The sequence below is a fragment of the Semicossyphus pulcher genome, unplaced genomic scaffold (genome assembly GCF_022749685.1).
Source record: "Semicossyphus pulcher isolate SPU_LCO1_2020_fin unplaced genomic scaffold, fSemPul1.0.p SCAF_15, whole genome shotgun sequence".
Classification (NCBI taxonomy): Eukaryota; Metazoa; Chordata; class Actinopteri; order Labriformes; family Labridae; genus Semicossyphus; species Semicossyphus pulcher.
The window spans coordinates 6,204,324-6,226,482 of record NW_027211659.1 but is presented as its reverse complement, the minus strand read 5'-3'; the positions used below and the strand labels follow the sequence as shown (position 1 = coordinate 6,226,482).

The window sequence follows — 22,159 nt, the reverse complement described above, 5'->3', positions numbered from 1 at the left end:
GTGCATGGTATAGGGTCAGTACTGAGATATATTTATGAACACTGAATTATGTAATTTCATTTGAGATGTATTATTTCATTTTATAATAACAAACACCGTAATAAACCAATTCAAATAATCAACCAGACTTTATTTGTATAACATTTTTCATACATTTATAATGTAGCACAAAGTGCTTTACAAAAACAAAATAAATTTAAATTAAATAAAAACAATCAGCATCCCCACCCCCCAATTTACACACAAGGCTAAATAAAAACATGTTATGAATGGGGAGCTCAATAAAAGCGGGAACTGACAAAACTGAGGAAATACTACCATGAATTCACAATGAGGTAAAACTGGAGGTAGGATTAAAATGTTAAGACTCAAAATAGCAAAATAAAATGGAGAACATAAATAAGACCATAAAACATTAAAAGGTTATCCATAAAAATAAACTACAATAAAATAATAAAACACTAAATAAGATGATAAAACACCAATAAATAAATAATCCAGAAAACTAAAACCAGAGGAAAATAATGAAACATTAAATTAAGATAATAAGACACTAAACGAACATAAATCACTAAAACAGACTTAAGATGCAAAAATAACAAGTTAAGTTAAATAAATTCAAATTCAGTTAAAATCCAGACTAAAAGGGTAGGTCAATTACTAAATAAGTAAAGGAATAGTGGTTTTGTATAGTTTTTTTTATATTTATTGCATTATTTTACAGTTACAAATGGAGTTGACGTGAAAAAGACGAGAGCGGAACTGTCTGTCAAATACAAGTTGCCTCACGGCACAATTTTGCAGAACACACTGTGGAAAAAGAAGCCGCGGATTTGATTTTACGCCGCTAGCGAGCTAGCACCTACTGTTTTGTGCACAGTTTGATACAATAATTTACACTGTCTCTAAGAATGGCCAAATTTTGGTAGTCAAGACAGCAACTGCAAAAATAAAAATGAATCTTGACCGACTTAGAAAGCGAGTACGGCAGTACATCGACCAGGTAAGAATTATTTTTCTCTCTGTTTTCTGTAGTGCTAGCTAACGTTAGCTTGATATCATAGCTGGTGTCAGTGGTTACAAACCTTCGTAGTTTACCTGCCTGGCAAACTTGAAGATATCACCAGGCCATGCTGCCTGCCGAACACATCAAATATATTAATTTGAGTGATTCTTGCTCTTTTGTGTGTGTTTTCACAGCAACAGTATCAAAGTGCTCTGTTCTGGGCCGACAAGATAGCATCCCTTTCTCATGGTGAGTGAGTACCGTTAGTGCCTTTAAGACTAGCATGATAGCCTTTAATTTACCAATCTATCACCTAAAGTTAAAAAGCTAATGTTAACAGGACTTGTGTTTTATATGGAAAGCTTTGTTGCTGATGTGCTCGTCATTTCTACGTTGCATCACAACTGAAAATAAACTTTTTACAAGTGAGATTATACATTCGCTTACTAATAGCTGCCGTGTTGTTATATATTCTGTCAGAGATGACTCTAACGTCAGAAATAGATGACCCTACTTCTTTGTTTGTCACACAGAGGATCCCCAGGATATTTACTGGCTAGCTCAGTGCCTTTACTTAACCTCACAGTACCACAGAGCCTCCCATGCCCTCCGTTCAAGGAAACTTGACAAGGTAACTGCAGGTTAAGCGTGAGTGCTTGTTGACATGTGCGAAACTGCTGTGTGTGTTGGAAAGTGGGGATGCACGATATTGGATTTTTTTTGTAGTTATCTGATATTCCGATATTATCCACTCCATTTTGGTTGGCTGGTTTCGATAACGATGTATTTGGCACATGTTTTTTTTCCACCTAATTGCAGAGAACATCAAGTCTCCCCTGTAGTGAAATTGATATCATGCCTGCTATTATTGTAGTGGCCCACTGGCAGATGCAGAAATAACATAATACAGTGTTTTTTAAAATGTACACATTCACTGGTCAATGTAGGAAAAGTACTTAAACTTAGGTTATGTACAAACTGCCATGTAACATTTTCTTTCAAATAAGACGGGTTTGGGTGATGCTCTCCCTGAGACAATCCTGACAATAGCAACAATTAGGACAAATTTTACCTATTGCACAGAACAACTCGCGCTGAGTTGATGTCTTAGCTTTATGTCAAGCTTTTGTAGGCATAATTAAAGCGTTGTTTTATTGGCGGAAAATGTCAGCACAAAAATGACATATCTGCCAACGTCATTTTCAGCCATAATCTGCAGATACCAATAACATGCCGTTAATATTGTGCATCCCTACTGGAAAGTGAACAATGAGGTGTGTGTTATGATTTGTAATATAACAGACACAACAACGTCAGTAGCATAATCTCCCTTCATCAGTCCCCAGTCTAAATCAACAATTGTCTTTTCACACACAGTTGTATGGAGCGTGTCAGTATCTTGCTGCTAGGTGCCATGTAAGTAACTGGATAATACATACTTTGACAGTACTTAACCCTCTTCCACATGTTTAATGCATTTAAGAATATTATTAAGAGTAATCTGCCAAACATTATGCATGCTTTAGATTCACAGTATAATTCTTTCTTGCTGTTTTGTGTAGTATGCTGCCAAAGAGTTCCAGCAGGCCTTGGATATCCTGGATGCAGAGGAGACAGCTACTAAGAAGCTGCTGGACAGGAGTGGGAAAGAGGACAGCACGACACCAGAGTCAAACAAGGACTGGGACATGTCTCCTGCCTCTGTAAGTCTGTGCTGCCGCTGAAATCGTTTAATATATTTAATACAGCCCATGGTTTGAACATTCCAATAAGATTTGGGACTCTTATCTGTTAGTGTTGCATGATATAATCTTTGTACTCATCGTTGTCCTGTCATGTTGCTTTGTATGGAAGACGGTCTGTCCTATCCGATTGGCATCACTACTACTTTGTTGTTTTAGTGGGCAAGTTATGTGATATGTAATGTTCGTAAAAAGTATATACATTACATCTTTAAAAATGCTGCCTAGTTCCAGCCTTGTTTATGATGTGGACAGAGCAACAACATTTGATCATGTTATGTGTAATATTATAGATATTTACTAAAGATTCTGACCTCTACCCTCCTTCTCTTCTCCATTTTCCCCTCTCTGGAATATTCCAGGTCAGCAGCTCCATCTGCCTCCTGCGGGGTAAGATCTATGATGCCATGGACAACAGACCACTGGCCACCTCCAGCTACAAAGAGGCCTTGAAACTGGATGTCTACTGCTTTGAAGCCTTTGACCTTTTAACATCCCACCACATGTTGACTGCGCAGGAAGGTGAGGCTGATCTGTGGCTACCGATATTTATGTGCCCTTCATGATCATTTCAATAACTTGTGAAATTGCTGTACATTGCTGAAATGTTTTGCTCATTTTCCTACAGAGAAAGACTTCCTTGACTCACTTCCTCTGAGTCAACAGTGCACTGAGGAGGAGGAGGAGCTGTTACACTTCCTATTTGAGAATAAGTTAAAGAAGGTAGGGGGCTCTGCATTTCACTTCTTTTCATGTCTGTCGCTCATGAATTATTTGATTTATTTAAGGAAGTCTGGTCATATTTTAAATTCTTCTCTTTGTCATTTAATCCCATGAAAAAAACAAGTCTTGTCTTTGTATTAAACAGCGAATGTAGCTTATTCCTCTGTGCCAAGGACACATATTGTTCCATTGTTGTCTAGGCTGCCTTATAACAACAAACATGGGCAATGCAGTTTATTATGATTCAATCCGAGACACTGCGCCCTGCCTTGTTGTTTTATTCTAGTTTATAGTGAGCTTACAATCAAGTGGTTCTTCCCATTGTTGCTGAGCTTCAGGGTTCATTTGTATACAATTAATATTAATTAAAATGCAAATTACTATTATGCATATAGTGGTCTGGTTTTGTTGGAACTCCTCTTCACCTGGGTCCTCTCTTTTCTCTTTTTTATTACCCTGCTGCGTCTTTTTCGCCCACCTACGTTTAAACCTGCTCCCACCTTTCACACACATGCATAAACACACACACTCTCCTTCTGCCTCTTCTTCCTACTACAGTATAACAAGCCGAGTGATTTGGTGGTGCCAGAGATGGTCAATGGTCTGCAGGACAACTTGGATGTAGTGGTGTCTCTTGCAGAGAGGCATTATTATAACTGTGATTTCAAGATGTGCTACAAACTCACATCAACGTAGGTGTCCTCGGGTTTCCTCTCAGTTTGTTGTAAATGTTTGTGTATTTTATTTGTTGCATTACTCTGTGAATAATGTTTTATCACTAATGATGTTTGACTGACATCTCATTTATCCAGTTTGTGTTGTCAGTTTTATTTATTTTAAATTAAATTTGATGTGAAGAGAGCTTACTACTAAGTTAGGTCAAAATATGTTTTACTTTAATATGCATACATTTGAAGTCAAGGTTTAGGGCTGCACCTAACGACTATTTCTTCATCGATTAATCCAACTAATTTATTGGTTATTCTAAAGATTCTTTTTTTTAATTACTTTTTTTAGTTTCCACGTCATGATGACATTAGTTATGATAAAATTAATGATAATACATAACAATAGACTATTTGTCAGAGGCCTACTTATTACCCCCATCACCATTTTTCCCAACTGGCCTTGAACGCATCCCTGCTCTCCTCCCCTCGCCTTGTAACTTGTGTCATGACGTGCGTATTGAGTGATTGGTCGAGCAAGTACGAGAGAGAAAGAGCGGCAGAGTGAGTAAACGCGAGTGGCGCAAAGAGAAAGTTAAGCTGGTATATCTAACATATGTAGCGGTGCGTCATTCAAAAGGTTTGAGGGTCAAGCCAGCACTCCTCAGAAGGTGCAGCAGACCAACAGCAATGATCTGCACACATAAGTTTACTGTGCTCCAGCGCTTAACTCAGCCCTCTTGTTTTTGCGACGCATTGACGCACGTTATACAAATAAACGTTCTTCTGTGATCGATTTACATTGATGAGTCGCCCCAGCCCTACTGAGGGTATTTAGAAAGACATTTTTAATGCCAATGATTTGGATTCCATACTAGAAAAGTTTAACGAGTTAGTGCAGTAGAATGTAATTATAAATGGACCATGTACTGCAGCTTTGTTTTTCTATTTCAGGGTGATGGTCAAAGACCCCTTCCATGCCAACTGTTTACCAGTCCACATAGGAACGCTTGTGGAGCTTGGAAAAGCAAATGGTAAAATTCTTATCGTCTGTTTATTCATACATTAAGATTGTTTGGTTTCATTGCTTGGTGAACCCTTCAGTAAAATGCTTAATTTGCCTTTTTGTGTGTTTTTTTTCCTTCAGAGTTGTTTTACCTCTCGCACAAACTTGTTGACCTGTATCCCAACAACCCGGTAAGTGTTGCAACTATATCACCGTACATCTATTTACCAGTATTTCTCTTTTGTATTTTAACGTTCTAAATAATAACTTGTTATCAGGTCTCGTGGTTTGCTGTTGGCTGCTACTATCTCATGGTTGGCCATAAAAACGAACATGCTCGGCGATACCTCAGGTATGTGTTCACACGCTCAAAAGGAAGTACATCCTGTGTGAGGCCACAATACAGGCTTACAAGCTGTTAATTAAGTTATACATATTGTGTACTCTATACCTCCTGTAGCAAAGCCACCACTCTGGAGAGGACATACGGTCCTGCATGGATTGCCTATGGCCATTCTTTTGCAGTGGAGAGTGAGCACGACCAAGCCATGGCTGCCTACTTCACTGCTGCTCAGCTGATGAAAGGGTACGTACATGCACGACACGTCCTCGAGGTGTTGACTTAATGAGCTATGTAAATAGGTTTCTTTTTCCCTGCTTGTACATGGATGTAATTTTACCTGTACTGTTTACATTAACCATGTACTTGTCAGCCTATATCACAGACAGGTGTTTCAATACAGAAAACAAAGCCTTGTATTATGTGTTTAAACACAGCTACAGACTATCAAACAATACACTCTGATATTGCAACTTTTAATAGTTGACAACAAACTTTTCTGATAGAGGTTTTGAGCCATGTCAATTTACATTTTGACAGGCAGATGTATGATGGCATTTATCTGATTGGCTTAGTCCTCTAAGGGTCTGAACAGACGCACGCACTGCCTTTTTTGTTGAAGCCTACGGTTAAAAAAAGAGCAGCTCGCTACGCCTTGTTTTTTTTTTAACTGCTGTTAAGGCAACCACCAAATCATTAGCTGTCATTAATTAGTTATATTGTAAACTGACAGAAGGCCCGCCTCTCCTTTCATCCAATTGGACAATGAGAAAAAACGGCCATGACGTCGGGCGCTTTTCTGACATTTTTTTCAACTCGAGGTGCTCAGAGCGTTTCCTCAAAAACGCGAGGCGCTCTGCAACGCAAAAGCAGCACACAACAAGCGTCCCTCTCATTGAACACAAGTTAAAAAAAAACCCCAAAAAACCCCCCCAGCTGCTAAAACACGTTCTGTCTGACCGGGCCCTAAGCCAATATGTCCATGTGTTACAGGTGTAGCCTTTCATCCAGCCTGTTCCTAATCTAGTTATTGTGCTCTCAATAGTTTATAACGAAAACTAAATGTTGCAACTTCAATGCAATTTATAATTTTTGACAACACATTCTCATTTTTCAGACTTATGTTTTCAGAGCAATAACTGGAAAAAAATACATGTTTATGTGTTAGCCTTTGCATGAATCTTTTGTAGGAACTTTGTAGAAACTGGGAAAACTAAACTTAAAAAAACTAAAGTTATTATCTACAGCAGCTGTTAATGATTGCCATCTAAATATAAAATATTAAATGTGTAATGTGAGTTTTTAAAAAGAGACTTTTAAAGCAAAGAGAGGATAATGTTTGGTCTCTCATCCAGGTGCCACTTACCCATGCTCTACATCGGCCTGGAGTACGGCCTGACCAACAACTCTAAGCTGGCCGAACGTTTCTTCAGCCAGGCTCTGAGCATCGCTCCGGAGGACCCATTTGTAATACACGAGGTTGCGGTGGTCGCCTTTCAAAATGGAGAGTGAGTCATACAGACACAGACACACACAATCGCACTTTGGCCTGCGGTTTGACGTAGGTACCATAAATGTGGTTGGCAGTAGGAACAAACACTGGCACGGAGCGGTGATATTTTTAAAACAGTCTAAGAAGTCTATTTAGAATCACTGCAGGTGCTGTCAATTTAGTGTCGGCATTCGAATGTAATCACTTAATAACCAATAACTATTTTAATTTTCCTTTAAAAGCTATTGTGGGTTGAATTATTTCTGTTAGTGTACTATAGTGCTTTCAAAATTTGCCCAAAGCGACGTTCGATTATTCCTTCTAAAGAACACAAAGGTTCGAGTTATTTGAATATTTATTTTTGTGCAGTATGTCCACAAGAGGGCATGCCAATACAACGAGAGGCAAACGTACTTGCAAAGATATATTTATTCAAACATAAACGTGCCTTTTAAAAAATCAACACACCTTTACCTGTCTGTTATGCTGGGGGTGAGAATCTCTCTGGCTGGACTGGGATTTGAATTCTGCGCCATCATTACCACACACACCACACGGTTGTTGTATGAGCACGTTTCAGCGAGACTAAAGTGAATCAATAACATATAAAGTGACGACGTGTGCATTCAAAGACGCTCCGTCGCTAAGAGAGTTTGTGCGAGAACATGCAAGAGCTCGCGAGACAGCTGCGGTAGTGCCGATTCTTTACATCGAATACTTTATTAACCGAATGTCCGTTTTTTTATTACAATTCGGTTATATAGTCAGATTCAGAGTATTCATCATCTGCTGCGGTTCATTTTTGTGGGAAGATTCATGGCTGCCTGAAAGATTTAGATGAAACAACTGCTTAAACAGCTAATACTTACCAATTGATGTAATTACCAGTTTAAATGATGCTAGCTTGACCCGCTCCTTTACGGGGCCAGATCACTTAGATTTTGAAAAGATACATATTATCTCTCGTACCCCGAGTGGTATCTAGCTGTGCACATAGAGTTGGCTTTATTTGTGCTGATATGTAGATAGTAACATTATTTGGAACTACTTTCTGCTAATGTAATAGTCTATATGAATGAAATTTGTACAATCTATGAATGTCAAAAACTAAATGCAAGTGACATTAAAAATATCAAAGACCGATATCTCAAGCTTTTAACAAACAAAGCAAATTATTTGCAAGATGTTTTTTCTGTGATATTTGCAGGGCCCCTTTAAAACGATGTGTACATAAATAAACAAAAAATGTGACTTATAATGAACCTGATGAGTCCAGACTGCAGCCACACATGGAAGGCAAACCAATGTCACATGTTTTCACATCTACTGTTTCAGCTGGAAGACGGCAGAGAGGTTGTTTCTCGATGCCATGGAGAAGATCAAAGCCATAGGGAATGAGGTATGATGATTGATGTGATTATTAGACGTCTCGAAAAAACATCACAAGGTAACATTTAGAGGTAATTAATTTATGCTTTATGCTTTTTTTCCTCAAAATAAAAGGTCACTGTGGACAAATGGGAGCCTCTGTTAAACAACTTGGGTCATGTGTGTCGGAAATTGAAGTAAGTATGAAGCAATTATAACGATCACTTTTCAGTTTGAAGGAACGGTCTTGAGAAGGCTCAGCAGGAGAGAAGCGTGCGCTTGCAGCTTTTCCATTCTTCTTAATGGCATCATGGATTTCATGGTCCTTTCTTTTTGAACAGGCACATATAGTCCTAGTATGGAGGGCTAAATTTATCCTGAGTGGATGATGAAAGAAGATTGGTTGGAGTGCACTCTCCTCTAATTTGTTCATTCCCCTCTTACCTTTTTCTTTCTTTCACCTGCCTGCTACAAACTATTTTCCCAGATGTGCTCACTCGTTCTGTATCAGTCATTCAGCAGAGGTAGCGCTCTCATTTAGAATTCATGAAAAGAACCTTTAATGAATTATGCATAGCCACCACTCAATAGATATAAGGGGCTCGCAGAATGTGTGCCACACAAGTGGTTGGATTGAAAGGTTTGGATAGTTTTTATTCTGAAGGAGGGTTTCATCCATGAAAATACGTAGATTGTTGATGCGTCATCCATAAATGTATTTCCTATGTAAATTCATTAATACACAGTTGTGCATATGCTGATAGGGAAAAGTTATAGTGCAGTTACCTTGGAAAAATCGTGGTTAGATGAAACACACGGCATCAAAACATACCTCCATCCCCAATAATTACGATTGTGTAATGATTGGTTTGAAGATGTGTTATTACATTGTGTTGCTTCCTTTTTGCTGCCAGCTTGTATGTTGGACTGTGAAACATACATGAAGTACAATCTGAACAATAGTGTGACATAAGAGTGCACGACAGCAGTCACAGTTTTGTATTTGTGTGAGGTGATATGTAGGAGGCAACAACATAACATTGGAGTGGAATTAGTGATGACAGGAAACTAAAGCCCCTTTCACACATGCACTCCTGACTTTTTTCTGAAAATGTCAAGTATATTTGGCGACTAATTCTATCATGTTTCGTTTTTTATCCGTCAAAAAGCTTGTCAGCCGTGATCGATTAACTTACTAGGCAACCTTCCCTTGCTCTCACGCACCTGGAGCAGCGGCTCCACACATGCTCATCAGAAAACGAAACACGCACAGACGACAGCTGGAGCACCCCTCCTGTGAATGCATTGATTGAGATGCGAAGTCTTCTGTTAAATATTGAAGTTCTTATTCTGTTTTAAAGATTATAAGTGCAACTGTGTAGTGACGGTCTCATTAGTCTGTTTTGATCGTTTCGACGCGCAACGTCTTTAACGACGAGCCTCCTTCACTTGCGGCTGCACTGTGGAAACGAGATTGCGGGTGAAAAAATACGAAACGCGAGTTGTATTTTTTGGGCGACTTTGTAAAACGTGCAGCTCATGATGGATGTAAACAGAGAAAGACACAGAAAGAGCTGCAGTGTGCAGGTGCAGCAGGTGAAAGTGTGTGTTGAGAAATATCTGAAGAGAAGGTGAGCTGATTGAAGTAGTTTTGTGAACAAACACGAATGAAGCACAGTTATAATAGAACTACGATATAACTTTCTTTAAAGAGGGTGACATATTGTTCGCCTGGTTTTGAGTACCCTGAATGACTAAGGCTTTTTTGTTCTCAGTCTGTCACTAAACACAGAGTCATGGAAACAATCAAATCTTTGTACAAACTTTGAATATGTTGTTGTTTCCGTAGAAAGTACGACCAGGCTCTGGAGTACCACCGCCAGGCTCTGGTGTTAATCCCTCAGCACGCCTCCACCTACGCTGCCATAGGATACGTGCACAGCCTCATGGGCGACTTTGAGAGTGCCATCGACTACTTTCACACAGTACTGTGTTTTTTTTCTTTTTTACAGTCTTTATAGATTTTATTTCTCACTATAAAATGTTGACTATTAAGAATTCAGAGAGTAGACGTTAATAGAAGTCCTTAAGGGGAACAGAGTGTCCTTGAAGGTCAATTTGTTTTACAGCTAGCTGTCACTTAATAAACAAAAACAGTATCAGCTCTTTAACAGGATAAATACAAACTTTTTTAAGAGCATTAAACTCCATCAGCTGTATAAAATGAGATGAAATTACAGCTGAATGTAAAAACATTTTCTTAATGGTTAAAGTTGGTTTTCTTCCTCTGCAGGCACTTGGACTGAAAAGGGACGACACTTTCTCTGTGACGATGCTTGGTCACTGTATTGAGATGTACATTGGTGACACGGATGCCTATATAGGTAGGAAACAGCTTTAAGGACTACTATTATTTTAGCATTTTATTGCCATTTACATGAGCTACATGGTCCCAACACAGCCACAAATAATGTGTTGTTATATTTTCCACTAAGGCACTGACATCAACGACAAGGTGCGAGGCAGCTTGAACACTCCCGCGCTGATGAAGATGCTGAACACCACAGAGCCCGGTGACCTCTTAGCCACGCCGAGACTGGAAGACACCAGCATCACGTCCATGGAAACGCCGCTCTCAAATCAGGACAAGATGATGCTGGAGACGCCCCTGCGGCTCTCTTTAACCCTCGAGTGCGATATGTATGAGAGTGACGTCATGTTAGACACCTTGTCTGACACCAGCACGTGATGTCATCCCCGTGTGGAGGTGGAACTGTCGTAGCAACAGGTTGTCATTGGTTCACATGTCCGAGCCCGAGGCTGACTGTCAAACCAAAACTGTGGCACCAAAGGTTTCCTGTGGATTCCCCCTCTTGTGCGTTACATGTTGTTTCTGTAAAGATGTTAACAAAGAACACATCATTTGAATACTATGAGACAAAGCGTGAATGAATTGAGCAAGAATGCACTTTAAAAGGGGATTTTACATGTGCCTTGGTTTCGGTGTTGAGTACTTGGTTTATTTTTGGACCTTTGATTAAGCCTGACGACGCAGGAACATGTTGTCCTCTTGACACTTGACTGAACAGAGGAAACACAGCCGAACACCTCACATCACACAAAAGACTAGACACTTATTATTACTGCCTATGGCAGGACCCTCCGTGTTGCTTAACCTGTGGATTTACACCTTGAATAAAGAGCCAGCTAAAGACAAGCAGCTGTGGTGAAAACACTTCTTGCTAATTCATACAATAAACCATGCATTTATCTTAAACTACTTTAGTATGTGTTTATTTATTGATTGATTTAAGACACATTAATCAACAGCAATATGCGCCAAAGTGAAAATGCCGGAATTAGCACAATGGCTAAATTTAATCCGTAGTCCTAAAACAGGTACTCAAAAAAACATACAATACATTTTACAATTACAGGACACCTCACGATACGGTCTACAGAGCATACACACATGCTCACTAACAATTTTACATGCACGTGAGCGGGCACCAGAGGAAGAGACGGATGTTATGCATGAGCGCATGACTGGTTTGTTTTTATCAAATGAGTGTTATTTTAAAGGTAAGGTGTCACAGTCTGATACGCGTTGGTAATTTATTCCAGGAGTGTGTGCTTCGAACAGATGTTCTACACCTAGGTACATTACAGTCTCCTCTAGTTTGTGCTCTGGTATTTATGGTATTGTTGTGTTTTGTCTGTATAAAATAATTTAATGGTGGGGGGGGCAAGCCCATTTAAGAATTTAAAAACAAGACAAACATCCATGAGAGTTTGGAAACTTTGGAAAGTTTAAAATATCATACTTACTCATGATATTGCAATAATGAAAAGGAAAAGCTTTCCAGTCCAGAATGCTCGTCTTCTTGAAGAGAGACTTGATGGGTTTTAATGTGCTCACTGTTGTTTTAAACAGAGAAAGTGGTTGATTTGTAACACCACCAAAAAACGTGCTAATAGCAGTCGGACTGACTTTTTTTTTTCAACTTTATCCATCGTTTTCTTTACCTATACTCCTAATCCTAAATTAGATACAGTAGATTATAGTTGTGTTGCCTTCATGGATGAGTGACTTTAAATATCAAAACTTTAGCAGCAGGAAATCTTAACCACAAAAATTATTTGAAACTACAAATCACGTGTGAATGAACCTAATTTCCCCCTAGGAATGCAGCTATAGTTAGAAATGGATAAATATGACTTGCACAATTGGCAAGTCTATGACTATTTAGAAAATATGTTTATGTCATTGTTACTCCCATCTGTCCTGCAACACGTCCTCCAGAGAAAAACATGCAATGTACACGTAGACTGGTGTAAAACGGACTGAAGCTCAGACCATCCCTTCAAATGTCATGTTCCGGTTTGGGGGCGGAGTGTGGTCTCCCAGGCTCAAATGGAAACACATCTCCCGTCCATCCCTAATCTGACATTTACAGTTTACCAACACAATTTCTCCCTTTTCCTACCGGACTTTTTTTCAATGGAGACTGGATTTAGTAGTTTCCTGAGAAATGGGCTGTACTCCGTCTAAGTCAGCTGTCATTTACACCCAGGAGAGGGTCTGTCGGGACCTGGACACCTGCTCGACGTTTGTGCCCAGCCTGAAAAGCTCCGTGTCGACACCGGAGAGACCCCGGCAGAGTGTGGAGACCAGCAACGGCAGGCAAGCTTTCCTCAGTGGTGAGTTCACAGTCAGTTCATAAAACCATTTTCCTGCAACTCATACTCGATGTATTTATTTCAGCTAAGAAAAACTTCCAATTCCACGTGAAAAGATAGTATTGTGGACCTGTCTGTTTTATTCTCAGTCCCAAGCCGAGATGTCCACGGGCGGTCAGTCAGTCAGTCCTCGTGCCCTGAGTCCTGGAGCTCTCCGGGCAGCTCGTGCCGCACGGATCAGTTCAGCCTGACTCCCCGCAGCCCGACTCCGGACCTGCACGGTGACTCTGAGGGCTACGGAACTGCTTAACTGCGAACTTAGCCTACAGCTACAAAGGGACACTGGGACATGAATGGATACAAAATGTGGAAGTATGTTTTATTTCACACTATAGGTTCTGGACTTCTTGTTTGTTGCAAAGACTATTTGTCAGCACGAACGGTAAAGTGAAAAATACGCTGATAAGCTGCTAGCAGATGTTTGATTTTGCTCAGGATTGTAGTGATAATGTCATATAAAGTTACAGGATAACACAAAATAATATATGATGTATACAAAACCCTTTTACATGTATGGGGAGCCTACTTAAGGCCATGTTAATAGAATAGTTGTGTAATTTTTCTTGTAACAGTGTATAACTTTTAAATAAAACTACTGTGTACATTTTTCACTCCATTTAATCTCCATTTAAGAAGATTGCAATAATAATCTCCATACTCAATACAAAGTCGTTTAAAGGCAACACAAAATATGCCACAAAATCATCCAAAAAAATAAATAAGATAGGAAAATATTCTGTTTGTTTTTCAATAGCTTCCATGTCATGTTAAGACTTAGTTGGACAAACAGGACACACCTCATTACAATGGATCTTCTTGCTTTTTCTATTAATATTTGTATGGAATATTTATATATGATCTTATTATCTATTATCATATTGGGCCAAGTGAGTCTTAACATCTGAGATTTACTTTATTGATCCCCCAGTGGGGGATCAATAAAGTTTATCTTATCTTAACTTAAAATAGGGAGATCCCGCCAAGCCGTTGGCTATTTATATTTTTCAAAAAGCATCTCTCCCCAAAAACTCAAATGTATTTACGGCAAAATAACAAGAGGTAAAAATAGGCCACTGTAACTTTGATTAATTAGTTGCTAAATAAATGGGATAGCGTCCACTGAATTTGCGGACCGTTATCATGCTCTAAAAAAACACAAAAATAAGCGTCCAGAGAGCATCCGCTCAAATACAGCTGAAAACGCAGTAGAATCAGAGCTGTCTTTTTAAACCCCTACTCTCGCGATAACACTGTACTCCCGCGAGAACGCATCGACTTAACACGGGCGAAGGGGAGATGGAGAGAAATGAGGTCTGAAAAGGACCAAATGACCGTGGGGAAGGAGAAGAGCGTCGTCGAGATACAGTTCAGAGACCTCCCAAGAGAGCAGGAAAACATCCCCGGTAACAACAAGCAAAAGGAAGAGAAGAAAGAGGTTTTTACGAAGGTAGGCAGCCGAGCGTTAGCGATGTGTCGCATTGTTTACGCTGTGTGGAAAACGGACATGGAGGCATGGAGGGAGGTGGGAACATTTCAGCACCGCGGACAGCGACAGGAGTAGGGAATACATGACGATCCCGCTTTTTCTTTAACCTGTCAATAATTACCTTATATCAGCTTATATCATAAATTTCCCTCTAACAGCATTTGTTTAATTGTAATATTGTTTATCATTTACACTGACAGCTGCAGCTAGTGTTTGAACAGACGCAGTAAACACTGCCTACTACAGAAATTCTCCCTCTCTGTCCGTCAAGTGTTTCCTTGCAAACTCTGTGGTTAAAACTCAACATTTTAGTCCTGTTATCCCACGCACCGAAAGCCGTATTTCATTTTCAACATTTATTACACAGTTAATCATATTGGAGTAACGTGTAGGCTATACAGCATGTCTGATAGGTGTCCACCTGCAAGTTCCCATGCCCAAAGTGGTGATGCTAATTTTGTACACATTTAAATAGGCCTATAATACATTTTGTTATTGTTTTAAAAGCTTTTACATACATTTAAATTGATCCTCTTTATTTTCCTTCAGCTCTTTTCACTGTTGTAGCTATCAATGATGGCACATAATGTACGTAAAGTCACGCACATTTTTGTTTTTAACAGAAAAAGCTAAGCTGTTTCCACCATAATGTTATGTATAATACATGTTTCTGTAAGCATCTGAAAAAGAAATGTTAAAACCTGGACCATCCTGTCCCTAAGAAACACACAACTACCTTCACTATCAACAAGGTTCTTCCTGTTAGGTTAAGAAATAATATATTAATGACTGTTTACAGGTGGTGATTCGACGGCTTCCGCCAAACCTGTCAAAAGAGCTGCTGGAGGAACAGCTCAGTCCGCTCCCATCCTACGACTATTTTGAGTTCTTTCCAGCGGATCAAAGGTAATCACAAGAACCTTTACCAACAAATAACCCAAATCTTTTAGCCGTGAATGTTTATGACTTCTTTCCCTGTCTCTCTTTCCACAGTCTTTATCCCCACCTGTTCTCCAGAGCGTATATCAATTTTAAAAACCCTGAAGACATCCTGCTGTTTAGGGACCGATTTGATGGCTATGTCTTCATCGACAACAAGGGTATTTCTTTTCTTTTATTTAAGCTCAGTTTCACTCTGTTGCTGGTATGTTGGAGATAAAGTTGCACAAGTAGTATAACCTCTCTTCCATTGCTACTATTTTAAGGCTGGTCTCTTGCATGATGAGCTGCCTTTTATTCCAATATTTACTCAGGACAAGAATATCCTGCAGTGGTGGAGTTTGCCCCCTTTCAGAAAATATCCAAGAAGAAGCTGAAGAAGAAAGATGCCAAAGCCGGGAGCATCGAAGAAGGTACTAAAACCTAAGCCATTATAACAACTTATCATGATGTACACCAGACAATATATTTAGCTTGTAAATAAACTGTACACAAACTCAATCTTTTGCCCTGATTCTCCCTCAGACCCAGAATACAGGCGGTTCTTGGAGAATTACTCCTGTGATGAAGAGAAGTCTATGGCCAACCCTGAGACTCTGCTGGGAGAGATAGAGGCCAAGACCAGAGAGCTCATAGGTACAGTACCATACACACATACTACTGTACTTCCTCTATACCTATTATAATGAGTAACAGTAAGTTTCAATGTCTGTTTTTTAATTTCCTGTTTTCAGCCAAACGGACAACACCGCTGTTGGAGTACATCAAAAACAAAAAAATAGAGAAACAGGTAAAAAAAGAGAAGATGCTTTAATGGAAAGAAAATTCTGCCAATTGCTTTAAAAAGTGTGGAGAACCTTTTCAGATTTGCTACATCTTTCCTTACAGAGAATAAGAGAGGAGAAGAGAGAGGAGAGAAGAAGAAGGGAGCTGGAGAAGAAACGTCAAAGGGAGGAGGAGAAGAGAAAGCGTCGAGAGGAGGAGAGACGCAAGCGGAAAGAGGCAGAGAAGCAGAAGAAGTTGTCTGATAAAGACATTAAAATTAAGGTAATATTCACTAAAATAAGACGTTAATTCTCGGCCTTTAGATGGTGTTGTTGAGCATGTTTTCTGTTGCTTCTTGCTCTTTCTGCGTGACGCAGCTCCTGAAGAAGAGTGACAGGGACGATGACGTGGATTCAGACCGAATGAAGGACAAAAGTGATATCGGGGAGACAGACAGAGGAAAATGGGAGAAAACTGGAGGACAAAAGTCAAAGGACCCGAAAGAAAAGTAAGGACTGTGTAATCCTTCGCTGACGCAGGGTTATTTCTTCTTTAGGGGGTATTGTGTCAGATGGCCACTGATAACATTTGGTACCGCCTCAGGCATACTAAACAAGTCAACTTTACTAGCAGATCACTTTGAGACTAACCAAGATCCTCTGTCAATGTGGCTTGCTTTATCTTTTAATCAACCTCCTTATTTAACCTGAAAGGACTCCTGTATTTAATATGGGATTCTTCATCATCTGACTTCAGACTGTGGTCTCGCCACAACAGAATATGAATAATAGCACTTATAAGTGCAGCTTGAAAGCATAATATAAAGTGAAAAAAACACCAAGCTTTAATGAGGAGATCAACAAAGCCTGCACATACATATATTTCCATATTACAATGATAAATCAATCCTATCATCAAAATGTCTCGTATGTATTTTTCTATATCTCCTCTATCATGATGTCACAAAACCAGCAGCTGAACTGCTTTATGGCATCATTTTGACAACGCTTTACGTTCTAATCCTTGCACGTGGGAGTGAACCTGGAGCGAACCATAGAGGGAGGCGCTGTTTATTAACGTGGACATTAAGATGCAGAAAACAGAAACTCAGTACTTTTTATTTGTCAAGTATTTCATTCACAAAGGATTATCCAAAAATAGGCTTTAACATGTGATTTCATGTAGGCTAATTATTTGTTAACTTACCAGATCACATGATATATCGTGATATATATATCGTTATCAATATATGAAAAGTCCTATATCGTGATATACTGTAGGATTTTGGCCTCATCACCCAACCCTAGGTCTGTCTTAATTACTTAACTTGCTATTTAAAATTTCAAACTAGCTTTAACTACAGAAATAAGGTACCAGCAAAAAGGGATCCATATGTGTGATAATAAGTATTTTATTTATACTAATACCTTTTGAAAGCTGCTATCACTCACTGAAGTTACTTACTGAATGAAATAACACTACATTATTTGAATGTTGCTGTTTCTTAAACTCATGGGAAATTTAGTAATTTGTGATATAATTATATATAATATATATATTACTAATCATCTATAATCTAATCTTTATAAACATCCATAGTTTATGGTCCTAGAAATAACATACATCTCACTTAAAAGTGTGTCCAAAGATTCTTATATAACTACAGTATGTCTGTAATAGTTATGAATGTGTGTTGATGCAATCTTCACTTTGACCACTAGAGGGCAGCCTGAGAGCGACAAGGAGCAGAGAGAGCAGCACGGCCGCAGACAGAGAGACAAGGATCACCGCGGGAAAGACGAGGAGAGGAAGCGACAGAGGCACCACTACGAGTTTGATAAGTTCATGCGGCGCAAAGACGAGACCAAATGGGGGAAGGGCTACTGCCAGGACCGGGCCAAGAAAGATGGCCACCATCATGGCTACTCGTACTGCCCGGACAGCGGAGACAAGCTGGGGAAAGAGGATAGGGATGAGCTGGGTAACAGGAAGGAACGCCTCCGAAACAAGGTGAGCGAGAAGGTGAGCATGAGAAGGGGGGAAGGTGACAAAATATTTCTTTATCTCTCATGATGTACACTTGTTATTGTGTTAGTTGACATCCTGCGGTTAACAGATGATGATTATCAGCTGAAATAAGCAATGTTGTTCTTTTCATTTCTCAGGAAGCGATAGCGCCATTGTTGATGTTACACTAAGAGCGGAAGATTTTGTTTCAGTAATGAGTATACTTAAATGACAGTTTTCTTGCATAAATCCTTCTAACACCCATTCTCCCAACAAGCGTACAACTTCTACCCAACTAAAGGTCATGGTGTGCACCATCCTAATCACACAGTGCAAATTAAAGTTACAAGTCTGTGGAGGACTAGCAGGGCGGCTCTGACGATCAGGGTTAAACACAGTCAGTGAGCTTATTTTCAACATTCAGGTCAGCTTTCTCCAGTGAGCTTATTTCTTAAATGTCAACAAGAAAAAGGTTTCCTATTTCCCTGACGTTTAATTTCGCAAGCAAGCAGTTTCACAATAAAAAGGCACAGCGGTTTGTGTTCAGTGTAGTGTTTCCTTCTGATCCTTCAGCTGCTGCAGATTCGTCCATGTGATGCTCCTATAATGTTAGTTGTGATGGTGATGGTGCCAGTAAACACTAGAATTAGCACTAGGTGTCAGAGCTATATGTTCACTCACTGACATATATACTGAGATGTATTTGAATGATACAAACACATGGCTTTGGAAAAACAAAGCAAGTGTCAGGATCTATAACAAAGCAAAGTCGGTCTATATCTCTACAGGACAGAGCTTTCTTTGTGGAGTTTGTGTGTTCTTGTTTTCGTGAGGGTTTCCTTCAGGTGCTCCGGCTTTACTTTACTTTCTTTACTTAATTTTTTTTCTTTCTTTATTTTTCTTTACTTCCTTTACTTTACTTCCTTTACTCTACTTTCCTTACATTTCTTTACTTTACTTCCTTTACTCTACTTTCCTTACATTTCTTTACTTACTTTACTTTGCTTACTTTACTTTTCTTTTCTTTACTTTACTTTCTTTACTTGCTTTACTTTACTTTACTTTTCTTTACTTACTTTACTTTCTTTACTTTCTTTACTTTACTTTACTTTACTTTACTTTACTTACTTTACTTTCTTTACTTTTCTTTGCATACTTTATGTACTTTACTTACTTTATTCTGCTTTACTTTATTTTACTTTGCTTACTTTACTTTACTTTACTTTCTGTACTTACTTTACTTTGCTTTACTTACTTTTACTTGCTTACTATTTTAACCAAAGGGCGCTGGTTTAGCCCAGATGGTAGAGCAGGTGTCCCATGTACAGAAGCATAGTTCTGGTCGCACTGGCTGCTAGTTGGGCTCCGACTCGCGGCCCTTTGGTGCATGTCATTTCTCACTCTCTCTTCCCCATATTTCCTGTCACTCTTCACTCTCTCAGTACCAAGTACCAAAACACAAAACGAGAAAACAAAAAAAATGACTTCCCCATCTCTAAAAAGTGCTTCCATAATTGTGCCATTCTGGTGGTTCTCCAGTTCTTTGTCAACAGTGGTTTTTAACTTAAATGCCACATGAAACAACTCATTAAACACTCACTCAAGTCTTTATTATAGCGACAGAGGTTTACTGTTGAGTAAAAGTCAGTCATGGTTTACAGCAGAATGAAAAGTCTGTGAGACCTAAAGGGAGAGTTTTAACTTCCTTTGTGGGTCTCAGACACTAGTTGAAATAGGTTGGATGTGACCAAACAGCCTGTGCTCAGGGTGTTATCTGTACCAGGTAGCCCAGTGCATGTTGGGATACACATGAGCTCCGTGTGACGAATTAAAACAATAAACAGGATTAAAAAGGTGACTGAGTACGTATATTTATCTGCATATTGAAGTTGTGCGCTGCCTGTCTCTCCCATGTCCCTGCTCTTTTGTCTCCCTGCAGGACCGCCCGGCCATGCAGCTCTACCAGCCGGGCGCCCGCAACAGGAAGCGCATGAGCTCAGCAGGCAAAGGCTACGACTGCATCCCCGCGGGCCTCTCACCTGAACCCGGGGCCGAGCACTGTTTTGATGTGGTCGCTCTGGCAACAGGGCTGGAGAAGGGGTTTGAGAAAAGCAAAGATGAACAGTAAGCACTCTGGATATTTATATAATTTATGAATAAATTATTAAGCCGAAGCGAACAGTGACGGGAAGGAGTTTTTAAAATGACATCTCTCTATTGAAGGAGGGAAAGCACTTCAGACAAAGTGCAGAGCTTTGAATGTTGATTAAGGTTCAGGTTTTGCAGGAGCATGAACATTTTAGCACACAATAAATATTTTAAATGTCTCACTGTTTGGCATACAGAATAATAATGGAAATGTACCATCATGTTCAATCCCCACACTTACTTTTACACATCTTTCAAGTTCAGTTCAAATGGGGAAATCTGATGTCATTCCTTTAGCACATCATGTTTTTGAAGTGTGACCCTGTAAGAGGCAGCTCATGTGCTAGTGAAACCAAGATATCATCCTCTGAAGCAGTTCCTGTTACTAAGCCTTTGTGGACTCAGCTAAAACTCGATGTTTGTAATAATCCTACAGATTTTATGAAACTGAGATATAATGTAAGTAGTAACATCCTGTGTGTATTTTTGTGTGTAAAGCAAATGAGCGAGAGGAGATGTTAGTGATAAAGATTTACATAAGTCAACATGTTTTGTTGCTTTTCCCTAACATGTGTGCATCTATGTTATTTTAAGGTGTCAGATAATAGAGATGATACTTTGTTTGTGAGCAAAGCTTTGTACATGATTAGTCATGAGCCAAGAAGAACACATTCTCTACATTTCTATAAAGCATTTCCTAAAAATAAACACAGATAAATGAAAACATGAACTTTCTATGGTTTTTTTTATTGATTCTGTCGTTTAAAGTAACAGAAAGGCCACAAATATTGTTAAAGAAATATCAAGCCTTACATCTTATTTTTGCACATGACCTAACATTTGTCTGTCATACCTCTTGTATCTTCTTTTCTTCGAGTTGTGAGAAAATAAAGCTCTCCTGACCAAATGACTAGTCAGTGCTTCCTTGACAGTTTGGGTGAGGCTGCAGCCCTGCCTGTAACACTCATTTACAAATTTCAACTATGAGTCAATTAGAAACAGCAATGAATGAATACACATTAAAGTGGGTGTAGACATGCTAACGTTTTCTTCCTGTAAATGTTTGCTGAAATCACAGTGAAACCTCTTTTTGATTCTTATACACTGTTCTCTGTTGCAGCAATCAGAATTAAATCAGTGACAGCTTTTGCCACACTGTCACCCGGATAAAGCAGAACTGTCGCATCAACAGGAAGTGAGCAGCATAACCATCATGTGAATCTTGTGAGCGATGAATTCTGGCGTTCTCACCTCACTTAGAAACATCCTTTTCAAACACGTGTGTTGTGTGTGTGTGTGTGTGTTTGTGTGTGTGTGTGTGTTTGTGTGTAATATGGTTTACTGCGTGAGAAAGATTTCTTGTCTTAAACGTCAAATCACAGAGGATTCAATTTGTCTTCTTCTGACGCAGCTCAACAGGAAAAAGTTTATTCCAAATAAATAATAATATGTGCTTAATTATAATATAACATTTACAATTTACTCAATATCTCCTAGAGTACTTAAAAAAATAAATAATAATAAATAAATGGAGGGGCTCCACGGTGGTGCAGTGGTTAGCGCTGTTGCCTCACAGCTAGAAGGTGACTGGTTCAAACCCCAGTCTGGGCAAAGTGGGCTTGTTGTTTGCATGTTCTCTCTGGGGTCTCTGGCTTCCTACCACAGTCCACACACATGCTAGTAAGGTGAATTCATAGTGAGCGTGAAAGGTTGTCTGTCTCTACGTGTCAGC

The 22,159-nt window shown here is 39.3% G+C and overlaps 2 protein-coding genes across 3 annotated transcripts; both read left to right on the top strand.

Annotated features, from left to right (window-relative positions):
* Positions 1-824: 824 nt before the first annotated feature.
* Positions 825-11,601, top strand: cdc16 (cell division cycle 16 homolog (S. cerevisiae)). The gene is made up of 18 exons (XM_069663249.1): positions 825-1,003; positions 1,201-1,255; positions 1,540-1,637; positions 2,384-2,422; positions 2,569-2,709; positions 3,111-3,270; positions 3,377-3,471; positions 4,030-4,163; positions 5,091-5,170; positions 5,284-5,333; positions 5,421-5,494; positions 5,603-5,728; positions 6,838-6,990; positions 8,310-8,373; positions 8,478-8,539; positions 10,192-10,327; positions 10,636-10,726; positions 10,838-11,601. Exons 1-18 carry the CDS (start codon positions 956-958, stop codon positions 11,089-11,091), a joined length of 1,860 nt encoding a protein of 619 aa, XP_069519350.1. The 5' UTR covers positions 825-955; the 3' UTR covers positions 11,092-11,601.
* Positions 11,602-14,351: 2,750 nt separating this feature from the next.
* upf3a (UPF3A regulator of nonsense mediated mRNA decay) lies at positions 14,352-21,334 on the top strand. Of its 2 annotated transcripts, none has more exons than XM_069663742.1 (10): positions 14,352-14,529; positions 15,368-15,474; positions 15,562-15,668; positions 15,822-15,920; positions 16,033-16,143; positions 16,242-16,297; positions 16,396-16,554; positions 16,650-16,780; positions 17,994-18,282; positions 20,219-21,334. In XM_069663742.1, the coding sequence occupies exons 1-10, from the start codon at positions 14,389-14,391 to the stop codon at positions 20,405-20,407; spliced, it is 1,389 nt and encodes a 462-aa protein (XP_069519843.1). In that variant the 5' UTR covers positions 14,352-14,388; the 3' UTR covers positions 20,408-21,334. The 2 variants fall into 2 exon arrangements, with proteins under 2 accessions (XP_069519843.1, XP_069519842.1); XM_069663741.1 differs by having other exon boundaries at positions 17,994-18,294.
* Positions 21,335-22,159: the final 825 nt, after the last annotated feature.